Source organism: Haliaeetus albicilla, chromosome 27, assembly GCF_947461875.1.
Source record: "Haliaeetus albicilla chromosome 27, bHalAlb1.1, whole genome shotgun sequence".
NCBI lineage: Eukaryota > Metazoa > Chordata > Aves > Accipitriformes > Accipitridae > Haliaeetus > Haliaeetus albicilla.
This window is the reverse complement of record NC_091509.1, coordinates 13,784,570-13,803,322: the sequence shown is the minus strand read 5'-3', so window position 1 is coordinate 13,803,322 and position 18,753 is coordinate 13,784,570. Positions and strand designations below refer to the sequence as shown.

At 36.0% G+C, this 18,753-nt stretch overlaps 1 protein-coding gene across 1 annotated transcript in view; it reads right to left on the bottom strand.

Annotated features, from left to right (window-relative positions):
• The window catches only part of CLINT1 (clathrin interactor 1), a 53,503-nt gene that overhangs the window by 20,754 nt on the left and 13,996 nt on the right, over window positions 1–18,753 (bottom strand). Inside the window, exons 2-5 of the mRNA XM_069772817.1 lie at window positions 4,660–4,764; window positions 3,900–3,996; window positions 2,263–2,371; window positions 1,199–1,363 (exon numbers count right to left, since the gene is read on the bottom strand). Of these exons, the coding sequence (XP_069628918.1) occupies window positions 1,199–1,363; window positions 2,263–2,371; window positions 3,900–3,996; window positions 4,660–4,764 (476 nt within the window). The remainder of the gene's footprint in view (window positions 1–1,198; window positions 1,364–2,262; window positions 2,372–3,899; window positions 3,997–4,659; window positions 4,765–18,753) is intronic.

Sequence of the window (18,753 nt, the reverse complement as noted above, 5' to 3'; positions counted from 1 at the left end):
GACCCAAGCTGGATATAGGACTGGCACCTTGTGCAATGAGGGCTGAGATGCATGACAGCTGGATTCTTTAGTTTTCGGAATTTTGATTTTTGAAAATCTGATGGCAGGTTTTCTGATTTTTTTAATGAGGGAGCAGATGACCAAGTGACCCTTCACACACATCTTTTTTAAATATATAATATACATATCTGAAATATAATATATAAAGGGATTTTTTTAAACAAAAAAGTTTAGAACTAACTTTCTGGTGTTAATTATGGCCTCTTCCTGGTCAGCTGGAATTCCATAGGATTTAGGGATGAGCAGTGTTGTACTAAATTTCCAGCCTGCATATGGGTCTGCTGTGCTATGCAACCAACATCCAGCTGCAAGCTTACTATGTCTACACAAAGTAAATCTGGTATTGCCTGTGGGAGCCCTCCTTCGAAAAGCACATGGGACTTGCAGTACTAATCAAACAAGATTTTAAAAATCACACAAACTGAGACAGTAACAACTGTATTGGTAAACTCCTGAAATATAAGCTCCATCACTTACAAGGTACTTTATGCATATATTTAAAGTCAGATCTGACAGACATCAGAACACATACAGATATCTTTCAAGTGTCCAAACAGTATTATTTGGGAAACTAAAAAGTCTAATGGCATATACCACCTACATTGTTTCACCCAGACAGTATTACTGCCCTAAAAGCCCTAACCCAAATTAACCAACGGTTCTAAAGGAGGTTGGCAGGAGTAGGTGAAGCAATTCCTGTGCTGTGGTGGGTGGAAAGTATCATCACTTTTTTTTTTTTTTTTAAATTAAAGATTTACTAAGAAACCCTGACTTATAAGGGCATTTATTTATCTACTGCTACAGCAGCATTCATTTCACAATGAGACTCTGCCTATGGATAAAAACAAAACAGCTAAGTTTTTGCTAAACCAATGTGTTAATATAATTTGTGTTAGTTTCTAGTTAGTTATTGTCTAAAAAAGACTAACTTAAAGATTTTTAAAGTAATTCATTTAAATTTGTATGTGGGGGGGAAATGTGCAAGATTTCTTTTATAATACCAACACTGACAGTTAAAGAAATGTAAAGAAAAAGCATTGAAAGGAGCACCTTAGAAATTCCTTAAGTTATCGGTGTTATCTAAGCCAAGTTAAAAGCTGAGATTGTCAATCCTTGACCAAGAAAGCCTGGTACTCACTGTATCTGAACCCTCCAACACTGTCCGAAGAAACCCCAATGTATTTGTCTTTGTTCTTCTTTGCTTTCTTTCTTTCTTCCCGAAGTCGATCATCATCTTGAGCAAATTCAACCATTTCTTTTACCTTCTGGCGTATGTTTATACCTTGGTCTTTGCCATTTTCATCTGTATAGGTAATGCAGGATAAAGATGATGGATGAAAGAGGGGGGGAAAAAGCAAAACAATAAATCAGAGGCAGCAATACTGAACATCAAACTGATAAGAAAATTTGAATTATGAACACAGCAGTCAGAGAAAGATCTTATGGCTGCTAAGGTCCACTGCACTTGTTTTGAAAGTACCAAATAATTTGTTTCAACACAAATTTTCATCCTTGGATAAATGATAGTTTTCACTGAATGGTGTATTTAGAAGCATCTAACTGCTGCTGAAACATTGAAAAGATTAACAAAGACTGAGACAGAAATTATATTCTCCACTTAAACAATTTTAACCCTTCAAAATATAACCCCTTTTCCTCAGTCTTTTTAGTACAGGTTTTGCAAGTTTAATTGTAAGAACTCAGTCTTATTGGAAAACTGAATTTTTGAAAAATTGCTTTCAGTTGGGATGTACTACAAGCTAAATGTGCTCCTTTCCCAGCTTTTTTCACATTCAAAACACACACTGGCCTTGCTGCCTTTGCACTGTAAATATTATTTGGTGGGAGGAAAAAAACCCAGCTTCAAACAGATGTGTGTGTTTTGGAGCTCTAACCTTTTCTTCCCATATGATTAAAGCTATTCCTTTACGGACACCACAGGGGACCAGTCTCTAGTGCATATTTTAATATAAACCCGAACACTCATGTTGTGTTGGTTCTGTTGTTATTAGCCAGTCTTTTCTGCAAGTTCTTGTCTTCACTAATTAATACTCTAGGGTCCCACGTCTTGGATTCTGCACTCTTCACACAACTGGCAACAGTCACATTCTAATTAGACTGGGGAAGCTTCTAAGCTGGTTCAGGTGACTGACAACTCCAACTACTGTTTTAATTTGCTTATAAGATTTTTCTATTGCTCACCTACAAAGTGGTAATTTTCCAGGGATCGCAAATCATAAATGTGTTCTCTGGCACTTGTAACAACACGCTCTGATCCATTCCTTATGAGGTAAGCTAGGAGCAGCAAAGACTATAAAAATACAAAGCACCTTATGATTGCATGAAAAAAAGCTCTATCTTTAAAAAAAAAAAAAAAGCAATAGAAAACCAAACCTACCTCCCTCCCCAAATTAGTAAGTATTAAGACTTTCCTCTTTTAAATAAATGCTTATTATATGAGTTCACACAGAAAAAGCACAATGTTTTCCCCACATGCACCTTTTGCTCTTTAGAATATCAAAACTGTATTTGTCAAACAAATTTGTTGTTACTAAATCACATGTAGTTACCTTCATCACCTACTGCTTATTTTAAAAGACAGCAGTAGCAATTTAAGAGAAAAAGTTAACCCTGCTAAATGAAGCATTTTCTTTTGCCTCTTTTGCTCACAATTTTCCAATGGTTTTCACTGAAAAGTAACTCCTACAGAAATTAAATTCCTACAGAAATTTAAGAAGCCTTCTGCAGGATGCAATGGATATACAAAACTGCATCTCAGGACAATTTTAAGCAAGTGACAAAACAAATGAAGTTTAAATAGTACTTTAATTGCAATTTTTTACGTTGAGGATTTCTATCTAGAAGAAAATTAATGCACTTTCTCCAAAGTAGTGCCTTTATCAGTTAAAACTATCATTATATTTCAACCTATCCAAACCTGATAAGCAATTCCAAGCAGTCTTTAGAACATTAAGTAATGTGTGATAGCATTAAATATTAATTTATATTGTACTTCAGGGAAAACAATTACTATGAATACAAAACATCAAGCACCTGTGAAAAGCACAAACCTTGCCTTAGAATTAATTCTGTCTTGTTACAATCCTGGCATCAAGAAAAACAAAATATAAGCTAGTCTAATACATCAATTTGAAAAAAATGAGGTTATATTTGCATAATTCAGTGAACATTGAACACCACTTTAAGTGCAGCATGATATAATCTTAAGCAAAAAGTTTCTGTACCATGCTAATTAGCCAGAGACAAGAAAAATGCAAATGATTCAGTTCTTTTTCCAAAAGGCAAGTAGGACATAAAAGCTTCATATGATAAGATCTGCAAGAAAATTTGGTCCACTCAAAGCTAAACTACCATGTTTAGGGAATAAGAAATTGGCAGAAAATTCAGATTAGTGTCCATTTTATTTCAGGTATTCTTGAATTCCTTCAAAAACAATTTCCTAATAGCACAATAACTTATCATCTACTTCTCATGGAGTACTGTAACAACTCCTTTGGGTAGATTCAAAATGTGAATGCTACTCCAATACTTGAATATCAGCAAAATGTAATTGCTCTATTATGTTTGTTAAGTGGATCTTAGACACACTTCTAAAATTTTGTTTTTTCCATATAAAGCATTTGAAAGACATCTTTGACTTCAGTAACAGAATTATAAAGCTTATAGTTAGGAAAGAAATTATAGGTTGCTAGCAGAGTAAGTGATATAGCAGTAGCTAAATAAGACACTGCATCAGAACATTATACTAGCAACAAGCATTATGTCCTTCATAGACCAACTCTAAGTCTTGAATACTTCTAGCTCATGTACATACACACCTTATAAACTCTCCTCCAGTTCTTTTTATTGTCTTTCAGCATTCGAGTCCAAAGCATGTTCATAAGTTCTGGAAACTGTTCATACATAAATGTAGCCCTAAAGAATTAAACAAAAGGAGTAAAGAAATTTTATTCTCTGTGGTTTGCCACAATATCTTGTTAAGACTCAGGGCTGACAGTAGATGGCAGGCTTGATCTAAGCCCATTCACATTTGATGACATTACAGGGAAAAAGCTATCCTTATTTATTACTCATATAGAAGTAATTTACATACCAGTACTACAGAAGAAAAAAGTAATTCTAAAAATCTGAGGCAGTAGAAGAACCTTCACTAATTTATAACAAAAATAATGTTTAACACAAATACCCTAATAACAACTGCAACTAGTCAAATGTGCAACTTCCAAACTTATTTTAACAGAAAAAATGTTCAAGGAAGAATTTAACATGTTTTGCACTACTTGGAAAAGTCACAAGAACGCAGTTTGAAAATAAACACTCCAAAAAAGTCAGATATATTGGAAGACTTATGAGGCTACATAAATAAAAATCAAGAATTTGAAAAAAAATACCTTGACTTAATTTTTTGACAGTTTTCAATACATTGTAAGATTATGCATTAAAAAAGACTTTATTTACAGCAACTTTTCAGCATTATCAGTCAGCATACCACAGAGTTGATTTAGCAGCAAATTTCACATTCCCGTATAAAATGCACCACATTTCTCTTCTTCATCACTGAACCAAATTATCACTTACTTGGCAATCTCTCCCATGAGTTGCCCCGAAGGTCCCCACGGATCATCATTGGTTGCTTCTCGAACCTTAGACTCTATTTCTGAATAATTCATAACCACATTGGTGCTGCAAAGGAAAAAAATTAACACACATGAAGATTAGCATCAAAACTGAGAAACACATGAAAACTTAATAATGACACTAGTGTGTATCTCACTTAATGAGATACCTCTATAGGGTGGGAAAGAAAACATCTTTAGTGCAGAAGTTACCCTGAGGACACTATGCAACACATTTAAGTTATCTTTAAGGAGGTTTTACTATGCTATTAGTCTTCAAGAATACAGATGAGAAACTAGAGATTACATTGCAGCTGGATTCAGTCCAGTAAAAATGGCTTTTGGTCCACTTAAAATCCAAACTGAACCACTAGAGTCAAAGCTGATAGCTTCCCCAACTAGATATCATTTGCTTACAGCTTTGTACAGTGTACAGTTATTTGCAAGAGGCTTTATAACTCAATCAGAAGCAGTTTTTGTTTGTTTGTTTTTAATGATGAGTGCTATAGAGAAACTCAAGAATATCAGTACCAAACAGGTGTTAGTAAAAAAATAAAAAATTAAGAAAAAAAAATCACACAGAAGACTGAAGTAAGGGAGATTAGATTCACTAGCAAGTCTGTTTCCTAGCTTAATTTATTTAAGGGAAAACAGCAAAATAAGAAAAGCTGCAGAGCACTCTGTTACAATTAAAGGAATACAAATACTATAAGGAGCCCAGGGTGTATCTACGAGAGTTCACAGAAGAACATAACTTGGAAAAAGGAAGCAATTTTTCCATATCAGTTATATTAGAATAGTCAATATGTGATTGATTATTTTTATTTAAATGACTCTCTCAAACTGGTAACCTTCAACTATAAGCCCAGCAACCTCCTTTGTGCCCCTGAAAGTATCCAGATACATTTGATAACATAATGATTTTCCTTATATTTTAAGGTGAGTGAGCAGGCCCAAAGCATCATTCATATGAAGAATGTTTGAAAAACAACTCTCTAATTATGGAGCAATATAGCATACAATCATAATGAAAACACTGGTAAAAGGAAACCTAGTGACCTCTGCTTTCCCTATATACTTTGCAGTGTATTTGAAATAACTTAGAAATTACATGTTTACACCTATTGTATCAAACTTTTGATACTTTACTTAACTGTTAAAAGTACATCATACAACTGGTTTCAGAAGCTAAAAAAACCCTGCAAGATAACCGTGTTCAACACAAATCATCTTATAAAGTCAAACTGATTAAACCGTAGGAAAGATCTAACTATCTTATAATACCATGCATAGAAGGCATTTGCTGCTTAAAAAAATCCTCTGAACCTGAAAGGACTGGAAGGGAAAAAAAAAGAAAAAAAAATCAAGATGCTTAATAGTCATCCCTCTGTCCATGTAGAAGTTGGCACAAAGCAGCATTCAAGCAATACCCGTTCAATTTTATTTGGCATAAGGATAGCAAAGATCTTGGAACTGGGAGTTATAAACAGTAGAAACAAGAATGAGATCCCCTTAAGTCTGAAAGGGACACAGAAGGTAATTGTTAAAACAGAATAAAATTCCTGGACTTAATCTTGGATTCTCAGCATGAGAATTCCTGCTGTCAGATTCTGATGTATGATTTTATTCAACTTTGTGTCTAAAGAGAGCATAAGCTACATGACTGAATAAATAATCAGCAAGCTAACAGAACCTATCTATATAAGAAAACGCATGTAAGAACTCAGCAGTGGTTATGAACAACAGCAATTAAGGTTTTACAAATTCATTTATGCTAAATGCACCTCAAGCTTCTGTTTCTGACATTTTCTTTACCATACATACAAACTAATACCATCTTTATTTCCCATATGCATGGAACATTAAAAAAAAACAAACACCAAAAAAACCCACAACCCCAAAGCTACAGGCTTCAGTGCTTTGCAGCTTTCAGCACACTGGTTCCCTTGTCCCAAGCAAGAAAAGGCAGGGAGTTGAATGGAAAGGTTCTGTTTGTTTTTATAATCCCTCCTTAAGCACTTGTTTGAGAGACGATGGAGAGTTGGGGGGAAGCATAAAATGAAGCATTTCCTTTATTTCTTAGAGCAAAGAATTTAAGAGTGGAAAATGCATGAAAAGATGCAAACTTACTGTAAAAAAAAAAAAAAAAAAAAAGGCCAGCATTAGCTATGGAAGAGCTCAAAGTGCAAAGTGCATGGCTAAAGCAGCATCGGGGTTGAAAGGGGGAAATGGAAGGAAAACAAGGAAATTAACTAATGCCAAAAGAAAGAAGAAGGTGCAGTTAAACCCCTCTAAGTACAGAAACATGCTCTATTTCTAAAACCCTCCTGCAGTAAAGTTATTGTTCTCAGCTACTAGAAGAAAGCTCTTTTTTAAATGCCAAGATGAGATCTAATGGCACAAAGCGTTCCAAAACAAAGTATCTTTAAGCCGCATTTAATTCAGCAACAAATGTAAACTTCAAGGAAAAAAAAAAACTGTTGTATAGTTTGGCATCATTCCAGGTCACTTAAAAATAACCATTTCTAAAAAGGTGGAAATACAGTTTTATTCTTCCTTTCCCATGTTTTCTATGGCCCTCATTCCATGCCCTACCCATGATTCCTGTGACCTTTGCAACAAAAAAATAATTTATGTCCAGATGTGAAGGGAAAAAGTGACTAGCTTGATTGCCAAGACTTCCTGTGATTGATATAAATTTAATATCCGAGGACACTTTCAGACACCAGGGGGGGCTCTCTGATTAGTTTATACTGGGCAGCTTCCAGGGAATCGTGCTGGATTTCATGGACACAGTCTGCTTTGCAAACAAATGGACATACAACAGTCAAGACTGACAGAAAGTATCTTTGCAGTGTTTAAAACACCCTATTATCTGCGAGACTACATTTGGATTTACCCCAAATTGTTCACTGAAACCCTGCGCAACTGGAATCTTGTGACAAGCACATTTACAGAAAGTTTTGACATGGACAAAGACATTAGACATAAGTGTATTTTGCAAGTTACATCCAAAATAAAGGCACAGCAAATAAACGGGTTGACATCAACATTACGAACTGTTGCATTCTTTTCTGTTTGTGTCTTACATTTCTTTTAAGTCTATTAAATCAGACTGGTGTCAACAGAGGATTTTTACTCTTTATTGTACCCTTAAAAATTATTTCAGTATTGTTTCTTTTAAAAAACCAGAACTGTTCAGAAAAGCCAAGAGAGGGCACTGTCAGATCTCTATGAAACAGCAAGCAAAATGTTAGCTTTTAATTTCTTGCAAGAGAACACTCAACTTTAAATGTTTGTATCTACAATTTATAGCAACACTGAATAGGTAGCTCAAGTTTGAGACTAAATTCCTCCACATGAATAAAGGGACGTTGCTAGGGAAAAGCCAGTGGGTAGTAGTTTTAAGTATCTGATCACCTCCAACTGCATCAGACAAGAGATACACTTTCTCTTAAAAAAAAAAAAAGTTAAAAGTTTTACATGCATTTTATAAACTGTATTTTAACATGTTTTGAAACTGAATAGATGTAGCATAGATGAAATGCCCCCAAAATAGTACTCTGTCCACAATTTTGGCTGCATTTTTCGAAGAAAAAAATCTTTCAAAGAATTCAACCTATTGTAAATAGCTTCAAATTTTGCTCTAAGTTACATTTTGAGATTTGTAAATTTGAGATAAAGCTGTCATCTGAATCCAGGTGATATCCTATAGTGTGCTAAAAAAAACCCAGAAAATAAGCAAGAGGGGGAGAGGAGAGGGATGTAAGGGGTGAGAGGAAGTATTGCACGTACCTCAAATGTGTAATTTGAGGTAAAAGTGATGGTTAGTTGGTGTTAGGGAGAGCAAGCAGACAAGCAAGAGGGGACAAAAAGTTCTGTATAAAACTAAGGGGATCAGAGAAGCTACCAAGGTCCAGCCAGAAAGTTTACCGACTATCTGCCACTTAAACCTTTACAGTTGCAACAGTCTGAAAAGCACTGTAGCTTTCAGGCGTAAGAGGATAAAAATCCTACAGGTCTGAGATTGTATTCTGAGCACTATTCTTTGAAACACGGAAATGAAAGATAGCTTGTAGATGGCCTGCTTGAAAATAAAGCCTTACAGACTGAAGGAACACTTCAGAGAACAACATACAAAAAAAGGCATACTTTAAGAGGGGTCCTGTCTTCCCCCTTCCCTTATCAGTGGATACTGAATGTAACCAACAATGTGGACATAAATACACACAAACACTAGTAAGCAATAAATGTATCTGTAGAAAACTTCTATTTGTGTTTGATTTCAACATACTCCAGTATAAGACTCTCACAGATATATTTTGGCTACTCTGCTTGGGCTTCTGACCTTACATAGTAATACATGAATCAAGCTACTAATGCTCAGAAGGACTATATTAGTGAGGATGAGGTGTACTCTACCCTCAGTAATGTATCAGCACTTCTTCAGTGTTTTTTCCATAAAACAGCCACAAAATAAATACTTAAAAAGAAAGCTTTCCTCTTCCAGACTACGAAAAAAAAAAAAAAATCACTTTTATGCCAGGAAAGTAAAATCATTGTATTTCCACCCAACATTCTGTTAAAAAATTGAGTAAGCACAACATCATGAATTGAAACGTTTGCTTCAGAGTGAAGATTTTTCACTGTTCAACACCACAAGGTGTTTGTTCTCTATAGATTCATATGCTGTAACTTAAGTCAGGAGATGATCATCACTTACAAAATATTACACAACTGTAACTATACTGCTTCTAGTAATAGCTTCCAATTGGTAACACTACAATCAGTTTTGTTGTGCCTGAATTAGTTACCCCACAATAACTGCTGGTTCCACTCTGGAAAAAAAACCCAAAACAAAACCACAACAAACAAGCCCTAAATCTCTCTATATCATATCCCTTGAACCAGGAACACTTTGGAAACATGGATGGGGAAACACAAGGCTCAACATAGTCAGCAACAGAAATGGAATGAGTCTATTTTCTCAGCTAATCTCTACTCTACAATTAACCACCAAACTTTAACCCTCAAACAACATTTCATAACAATGATTTACATACACTACCAGCAAACCTGCTGAAGAAAAAGGTGCAACAACTTTTGTCTTTGTTCATTTGATTCAACAGTTCAGTTAGAACCTCAGACGCAGCATATAGCACTAGTAAGAGTAAATAGTTCAATGCCCACAGTCTTTCCAAAAGAATGCCACAGATATTTCCACTTCATGCTCCCCAGCATCTCCTGTATCTTCCAGACTTTTTCCATGGTCAGTGGTGTTCTGTTCCCTCATCACCCTGACAATACATTCCGGTGCATGAAATCACAACTCATAAAGGAAGCTTACAGTTCACTGCTAGATTTTGGGAGAAACATTCTTTTGAAGGAAGTATTCCTAAGATAAGCATTCATCAGGAAAGGAGTAGAGAGCTATATCTCACAAAGTTTCAGATCTTCAAATGACATGTAAACTTAACATTTCATATTAATGCTCAAATAGCAGCAGAGTCTTAAACATGCAGAAACCTTTAAATAGCACGTGCATAGGAAACCTGCAATAGAGAAAATAAGTGCCATGAGAAAAGAAGGTATTTATACATTAAAGGTAATGAAAGAATAATAAATATCTATCCATCCACCCATTCAGAATGGAACTTACTTTAAAACATATTAAGGAATCAGAAAGCCTAACAGATCTTAGTGAATGTTTCTGCACAAACTTAAAAGCCTTGAATATGCCCTGGGGCAAGAGTCAGACCACTCCATTAAAAGCACCATTAGGATTAGAGTTGCTATTGATGTGGGTGGTGTCACTGAGGACACAAGTACAATTCTGGACATTAGATCCACAGAAGATTTGTGAAATGCCATGTCTAATCTTGTGAAAACTAAAATAAACAGAAGTCACAGAGAGAGTACATTACAACAGTTTCTTTATAGTGATGATAAAGGTATTGGATTGGACAGGGTAAGCCTAATTAGAAACACTTCTTAAACCTCTGGGAAGCTGCCCACTGTGCTGAGGGACTGAGCAGCAGGAACAAGAAACCTGGTTACACAGTTAAAAATTTTTTTCAATGTACATTTCAAACCAATTACAATATCATGTATACATGGGACTCCTATGTGCATAATATTATGCCTTTAACTATTACTCCAAGGACATCACTGGATTATGCACCTTCTGTTTTCCTTTTTTTAATTTTACAACTGGGAACACTAAAATACTAAAAGCTGAGATGAGAAACTTTCTACATTTTACCACCATTAACAGTTTCCAGTGAGACACCATTCTGCAAATATCTGTTTAAAGACTAAGTGCAGAAGAAAAAAAAAAATCAAGCATTACACACATGTATGTCTATCATACATATAGTTTGAACATTAATGCTATTCAAAAAAACATTAACACTAAAGAGATTATTTTTTTTTAAAGAAAAAATTAATCTCTTAGAGAGGGAGGGGTCTGGATTAACAGAGGACAATAGAAGCTCTGTTACTGTACAGCAGTATGTAGTGTGGTACCAAAGTCTTGCAAGAGACAAATATTTTAACCTTTTGTTATTTAAGGTGCCAAAACAGACACAACATAATTTTACATTTTAACTATGTGTTTAGCATTATGCTTTCAGTAGGCAATCTCATATACTAATACATTAATCTCATTCTTTCTGTAATTTTGTTAGCAGCTTCTTTATTTTTAGAAAGTCTTCTCCATGTTTCCTATGACTTTCACAGTGAATAAAAGCAAAGCAAACATTAAATTTGGTCCATGACAGAATAGATATTACTGACTCAGAATAAAATCTCATTACCTCACTGGGTGACATAGCAAAGGAGATCATTACAGTAATGGTCTCTAAAGCCCACATGGACAAAACCCAATAAGAATACACTTGCACAGCTCTATGCTGTGCTTCTTGCATTTAAAAATTAATAGATTGCATTGTCCAACCAGAAAAGACCATAAATGGCATCTGAAAAATAAATAGTTAAGAAACCGTTAAATTACAGCAAAAGGAAAGTTTGCTTTAACTCTAACTAAATAGGAAGAACATACACAGCTGGTTCATTTATTAATCTTGCATATCTCCATCTAAACATCGCTATGATTTTTATGGAAAGGCATATAGATAAGAACAGGAGTGCTTTCTCATACAGACAGTTTGTTACCAGAATGGTGGTAGCTTCAACATAAAGCTCTGAACAACGGCAGCAGTAACTTACATCTGGAGATTGAGCTAATGCTCTGCTCCTACAGCTGAAGTGCTGACTTGGTCTTCCAGCAGCTTATTTTCTCCTAAGAGTTGGGTTTTCTGCTCCCTTTGACCTGAGAAGCTACCAGTCTTCCAGTATGGACCCACTAGGTATTACTCATCTGATCCATGGCACATGTTTTAGGAATACTATCCAAACACAACGGCAGCAATTTATTTTCAGATTTCCCCAAAATCAGTACAGGGGCTGTCAACTTAAGGCAAAAAAATATGTATAATGTAGCTTTGCCTTTAGATGTTTGAGACTACATCCATATTTGGATTTTTTTAAAAAGAATGAACAAATGTACTATAAAATAATATGAGCAAAGTGAACATTGAACATCTGGAAAAGAGATAAGGCAGACCCCAGTAACATTTTCACAATACCCAGTTATCTAAAAGACCCCCACCCACAGACACACATGCATTTATGATGAAGCCTTTGGAGGGGAGGGAACACACCATCTTATTCCCAACATTCATCTTCTATGAGTCATGCATCTAAACTATTTTTAGTATCTAGATTAAAAGGTTCCTGTAAAGCAGGATTAGAAAAAGATGGAAAGGTTTCTGAGAATGCTAAAAAGTTATTTTAATATTAAATGATCCATTTTTAAATGGTGTACAGAAGTTAGTTTCAACTACTGAGAATACACAGTAAATAAAAAAGCTAAACAACTCTTCTGAGTACAGGGTACACCTCCCCCACTCCCAGGTGTGGGAATCTTGGCATCTATTAAATTGTTAATTAGTTTCCAGAAACATTTTTTCCAATTAAAAAAATCATTTAATACTTATCCATCTGGGCATGAAACGCTTTCCACAGAGCATTTGAATTGGTGAGCTAAAAAAGAAGTGATCCCGATCCGCACAGCACCACCTCCCAAACCACCAGGGGCCAGCACACCATGCAAGAAGCATCTCATAATAAGGGACATCATATATTAACTCCACTTATTTCTGTTAGCATTGCTTCCTTCAGGCTCTGAGGGATTAAAGCTGATCACTGGTCCAAACTTGTGTTTCAAGGAACTGAAAGGATTTAAGACAAAGTCAAACCAAAAGATGCATTTCAGCACCAGATTTCACTGCCCTGTGACAGTTATGTCACTACCTCAGAAAGCTCAACATGCAGACTGGTTCACAGAGGACAAAGACAAGACATCATTTACCCACCTGTTTTCCCAAACAATATAATGGACATTCAGGAATTTATGTACCTAATGTTACTAACAATTATTCAGAGAAAAAGACAGTAATCGTCTTCAAAATAAAGACAGTGCTGCTCTTCCCCAAGTGAACTCATATATTCAATCTCAGCCAGCATCTCCCTCCTTGCTTGGTGAAGACAAACTAACTAAAAAACATGTAACAAACTTAAAGCCTTTTCATTTTGCTCCTGTCAGTAATGTCACTTTTGTTATAAAACATGCAGCTTAGATTTAGAGCCTTACAGATGAAACATATGGATACCAAATAGGAAGCCAGCAGTCCACATTCAAAGAAGAAACAGATGGGTACCCATCTGCCAAAATGCCTGGTGAAATACCTCAGGTTACACAGAGGTAACAGCACAACAGTAGCTGATACTTGACCGTTTGAAGTTACTTATTTTTAAGCCACTCCTCGGAACCATTACAAATACGACACCAGTCAATTTAGTACATGAATACTGGCTATTATTACAGATCTTCTCTGCAAATTGCAATTATGCTTTTTCTGACCAATGATACCATCTTCGTTACAGTACAGTAGGACCTGAAATACATTTTCAGCTTTTCAAGTTAAGAGTTTCATAATTTATGTGGCAGATGTGCAAGGCAAACTGCATAGAAAGAGATAAGCCAAGAAAAACATCCTGATAGCCACAAATGAATTACGACTTGTGGGAGGAAGGAACTATAAAGCTATTTCCTGTGCCTTACAACTTCTAATCACAAAAGACTACCAAGTAAACAAGATAACCCAAAATCCACCACACACACTTTCAAAAAGAACAGTGACTTTAAGAATTAAATTGAAGCCTGTTAGAGAAGTCAGATCCCTCACTTATAGAAACCACCACTGCACATTGCTGAAGTCTTCCCTTTCAAAGTTTCCCCCCCTCTCAAAAGTTACCCAACTGCAGCTTGCCATATTCTTAATGTTTTTGTAATTGCTATGCTACAGCTGAAGTAGTTTTTACAGATGTTGGGAACATGAGGCAACTAATCACGTGGTAGTTTTAAAGCATATTTGTGCAAGGAACAAACACTTCCCCCTCCCAAGTTGATTTAAGACTTATTTCATCTCTCCTACTGCAGATTCCCTGCTGCATGTAAGTGTTAATACTTTCATATTCTTACATGAAACCATCCCTTGTGGTTTACACCAACAAATACACGGCTGCTTTAAATATCTTCATTTGTCAACAATTGTAGAGTGGGAATATGTGGTGGTAAATAACTTCTCAAACTCACTGAGGATTTTGCCACATTAATACCGTCAATTGTGGTTTTGTACCACCTCTATAGAAAGTACTACTTCATCTAAAGCCCAGGCCCATTTCTTTATTTCCCCATTCTTTATGGGATGTTTTGGTTCCAAACACCTACCCTAACATTCTTCAGTTAGCATCCTCTAATTTTCAACGATTAGACTACCTTCACTTCAAATACACACTTCCACAATTCCATTTTTAAAGGCTTAGTAAGTGTTGTCATTTTGCTTATTATCCTTAATTCAAAAAAACCTTCTTTAAAAGGTGACTTACCAAAATAAACGTTATACTCTAGCAAGCCGAATGAATCAAAATACTTTCTTTTCACTTACAATGTAAGAACACCACAATAGTATTTCCATTGTTTTTCAGTATTAGTTTTTAGGTCACATTTTTTAGTTCAAATTTTAGCTGAAATTAGAGTACAATTACACCTAAACCAGTCTTGTGACCAATCCAATTAATCTTAAGCATAAAAACCAATTTCACAAACAAGTGGGAAAAAGCTGCCTTTCAGGCAACATTTGACACTTTGGTGGGATAGTTACATGCTAAACCAGCAACTCTGTTTTTGATTCAGACAGAAAGGCAACACTGTTACTGCCCTTCGCAAGTTTTCAGTCTCCTTGCACTCATGTGAGCATACATGGGGCATATCAGATTGAAGTCACTGCTTCGTAGCTCCTGTTCCTGTGGATTTAATTGCTTTCAAAGTTCAATACACTGTGTGTAAACAATAGCAGCCATATAGTAAAAAAAAAAAGTGGCATTACAAAACCTGGATAACCTTTTGTAACTGTAGAACTCAAGAGATTTCCATATGCATGCTGTAATCACGACTAGATTTATTTTTGATCAGTCCCCAGGACTTACTTTGCTACTCTGCTCCTTACACTTCAGATTTTTGTCTCCTGTAATGAAGAAGCTGCAACAATTTTAAAAACATTTTTTAGAGTTAACTACATTTCTTTACAGAATTCAGTCAGATTGCACTTCCTCCTTTAAGACTCAGCAAAAGCCACTACATATTTTCCGTCAAGTGTTGCATCTTTAATTTTTCCATATTTGTGATCCAATCAGGTAACATGACTTAAACTGAAAACAAAATGTTTAACCAAGTGGGACAAAAAGCAAGAGAAATCTAATTAAAACCACACTTTCTGTAGAGTGTTTTTTATGTGAATAAAATACCACCACAAAAAAAGTCAATCCCAATAAACACTGCTAGACAATTATATCATAAAACTAAAATTTAAATACATTATTTTGTGAGGGAGAGACTGAAACATTCTTCACCATAGCTTATACTCTCCAGTCAACTATGTTTCTTTGCACTTTGTTCCATTCATTTAACTTCAAGAGTAACTTTCCCTGAAAATAAAAAGCTCGTTTCAGGTGTTCGTAACATGTCGCATAAGCTGCCTTCTGAATAAGGTATCTAGTGCTACTTCTTTCTTTGTATGCACAAAGTACTAAGATATCATATTCAAGCCCACAGCTCAAGCATTTTAAGTGTGTACAGAAACCTTCAACAGATAGAGACTCACAAGTACTCCCAGTCAGTGAGCTTTTAGGATTGGGGCACAGTATGCTAATGTTGAGAGAGAAGGATTTACAAGAAGAATGAGGTCTTATCCTTCTTTCAAAAGAAGAAATAAAAGGGGTAAAGGTTTTCAGAGGACAACCAAGTTGTAGTTACATGCAACATGAGGCAACAGTAAGCTTTGAAGCTGTGTAACTTCAACCCACTTGTGTACCTCAGACTCCCTATTTTTGACCATAAAAAATTTTGAGAATGTCCTTGGATGGAGGAGGAAGATAGTGAGGGGAAAAAAACCAACAAAACCAAAAAACCCCAAAAACCAACCTCACAGTAAAAAGAATACTCTAACAGTAGCTATAACACTCTAAACCCTCCAGAATGTTGCATAATTACCTCTGTACTTAAGACATGTCTCCTACTCCCCAAACAAACCTTAAGTTTTCAGAGTGTCAAAAGGGCTATGTCATTAGTGCTTTAACGTGACCCCACTCCTTTGATAATCCCCCCCCAACTGTAAAGCTTCTGCAATTCTGCGATCTTTGTAACTGTTCACTCACTATTCATGTGAAATGTGTTCACCAAAAAAACTTTGTACTAGGGTTTTCTCACACCATGAAGAGCATGCAACAATCATAAGTTTACAGTAATGCAACAACTGGTCAAGGAAACCTCCTGATGCTATACATGGTTGAAGTACATTAGCTCAATAGTTACAGATAAGAGATTTCACTCTGAAAAGCAGGAACACTGCCAGGTAGTTACTACACCTATGAATGGCGCAGTTCTATTCAGTGTTACTACTCAGACTGAATTCCAAATAATCCAAACTTTCCTTACTCAGAGAATTGTTTCAAATATCTCAACTGATAAGAGTATTTGGTGCAGACAGAAGAATGCACATGCAATAATACAGAGTTTAATATTACCAAAACAACCACACAGCCCTAACATTAATGGACTGTGCTTAATGATACTTGTAGTTTCAGCTATCCCTTCATCACAAGCTGAGTACCATTAAAACATTGCCCTAATTCCAAATTTATTACAAATTAAGCATTACTCTAAACACATGCTAGCTGTTCCACTAGGGAGGGCTGATTAAAGTTTAAACAATGCAGGCGCTGAAGCTTTTAACACACAAACTGATCATTCTCTGCTACTATATAATCACTTTGGCACTGTGACATCCCATACACCCCTGTACTTTGCAATATCAATCTCCTTCGGCAATTATTTTGAGAGGAATAAACATGAGCACAGGTAACTCCTCTAAGGCAACTGTAAGCACCTGTTACAAATTCTTCTCTGATCAGATCCACAGGCAAGGTACAGGTAAGGGTACCAGATCTCCCTGGAGTCCTGCTCTGAAAGCACTACCCTTCTTCCCTCCAGCCTGTCTGAGGGCTCTAATTCCTGCCAGCTCCTCTCCCTGCCCCTTCAGGCTCAAGGCAACCAGAGTCGAACAACAGCATCCCGACTGCACGTAAACCACACATCATACACACTCCACTTTTACAACACAAGTTGTGCTCTATCCCTAACACCCAGACCAGCTTTGAAGGGTTTGCAGTTTCCTTCTACCATCAACTACAGAGCTATGACTCTGCACAGCTTCACATTTCATCTGTGATGTAGCAAAGTATTAATGTCATATTACCTAAGAAAGCTTGAGACATGTATCTCATCAACAACAGAATCTAGAAGTATGGTCCAAGTAGCAGGTGAAGCAACTAAACAAGAAAACCTTCAACTGCTGCTATAATACAGCCTTGTGTCCTGGAAAATGTCTTAGGACTGAGGCAGAAGCTGCTCTGCACTTTTCAGAGTAGGAGAAAGGAAGAGTTATCAAATTGCAGGCTCATAACCAGTTGTTTTCCTTCATTTATTCAAGTGTCTTTCAGTGGAATTGCTATGCAGGAGGTATTCAGTAGGAGAGAGACACACTTGATACTACTACCTTCATCTTTGTTTTTCTGAAGTAAACCACATCATCATTTACTTATTTCTAAACACACTGGAATTAGTTCTATAGTTAATGTTGCTTGCAAAACCCCCACAACCTCAACATCAGATTTCAGGCCTTTTATTTCCTGAAAATAATAAAAAAAAAAAAAACAAACAATCAGGAAATGAATACTGATGTCACTACAGAGAAGCTGATCTTCTCAAAATCGGTTCCTTACAGTCTGCTTGCTTACTATTTGAAGCTGAAAGCAAGAACTATTCCACTATTTTGTACAGTGCTACAATACCTGCTACAGTCAATAGCTCTAATGCACCTGCAGTGTTTCCTTTCATATCCAATACTGAAACCCAACCCAGAAAAGACCATTACATCTGTCAGACAATAAGGAAGATGCTGTCTTTAAGACTACATGGAGTATGTCTGGATGGATGAACCTTATTTCTTGACTCCACTACACACAGCCATAAAAGGAACACAATCAAGGCCCTTTAAACCTGTGTTTCAGTATCTTCAAGGGTATGTCCCTTTTCCTAGGAAGCTATTAAAAAACTAAGCCTTTCCCTGTACCTCACCTTGCTAATAAGAACAAGAAATTCAGCATCTTATAAATTAAAGTGCAATTAAGACTTCGCAGTCTCCCAGTGAGTACTTTGTACTTCTTCAGCCTAAGCAGGGCTGTGCAAGAGGAAACCTGTTTGGTATTGTAATCTCTGACGGTGTCAAAAGATACCCATTATATTGTATAAAAAAAAAGTAAAGGCAAGTATGCAGTGATAATTCTGTAGAATAAGCTGTGAACATCCAACAGT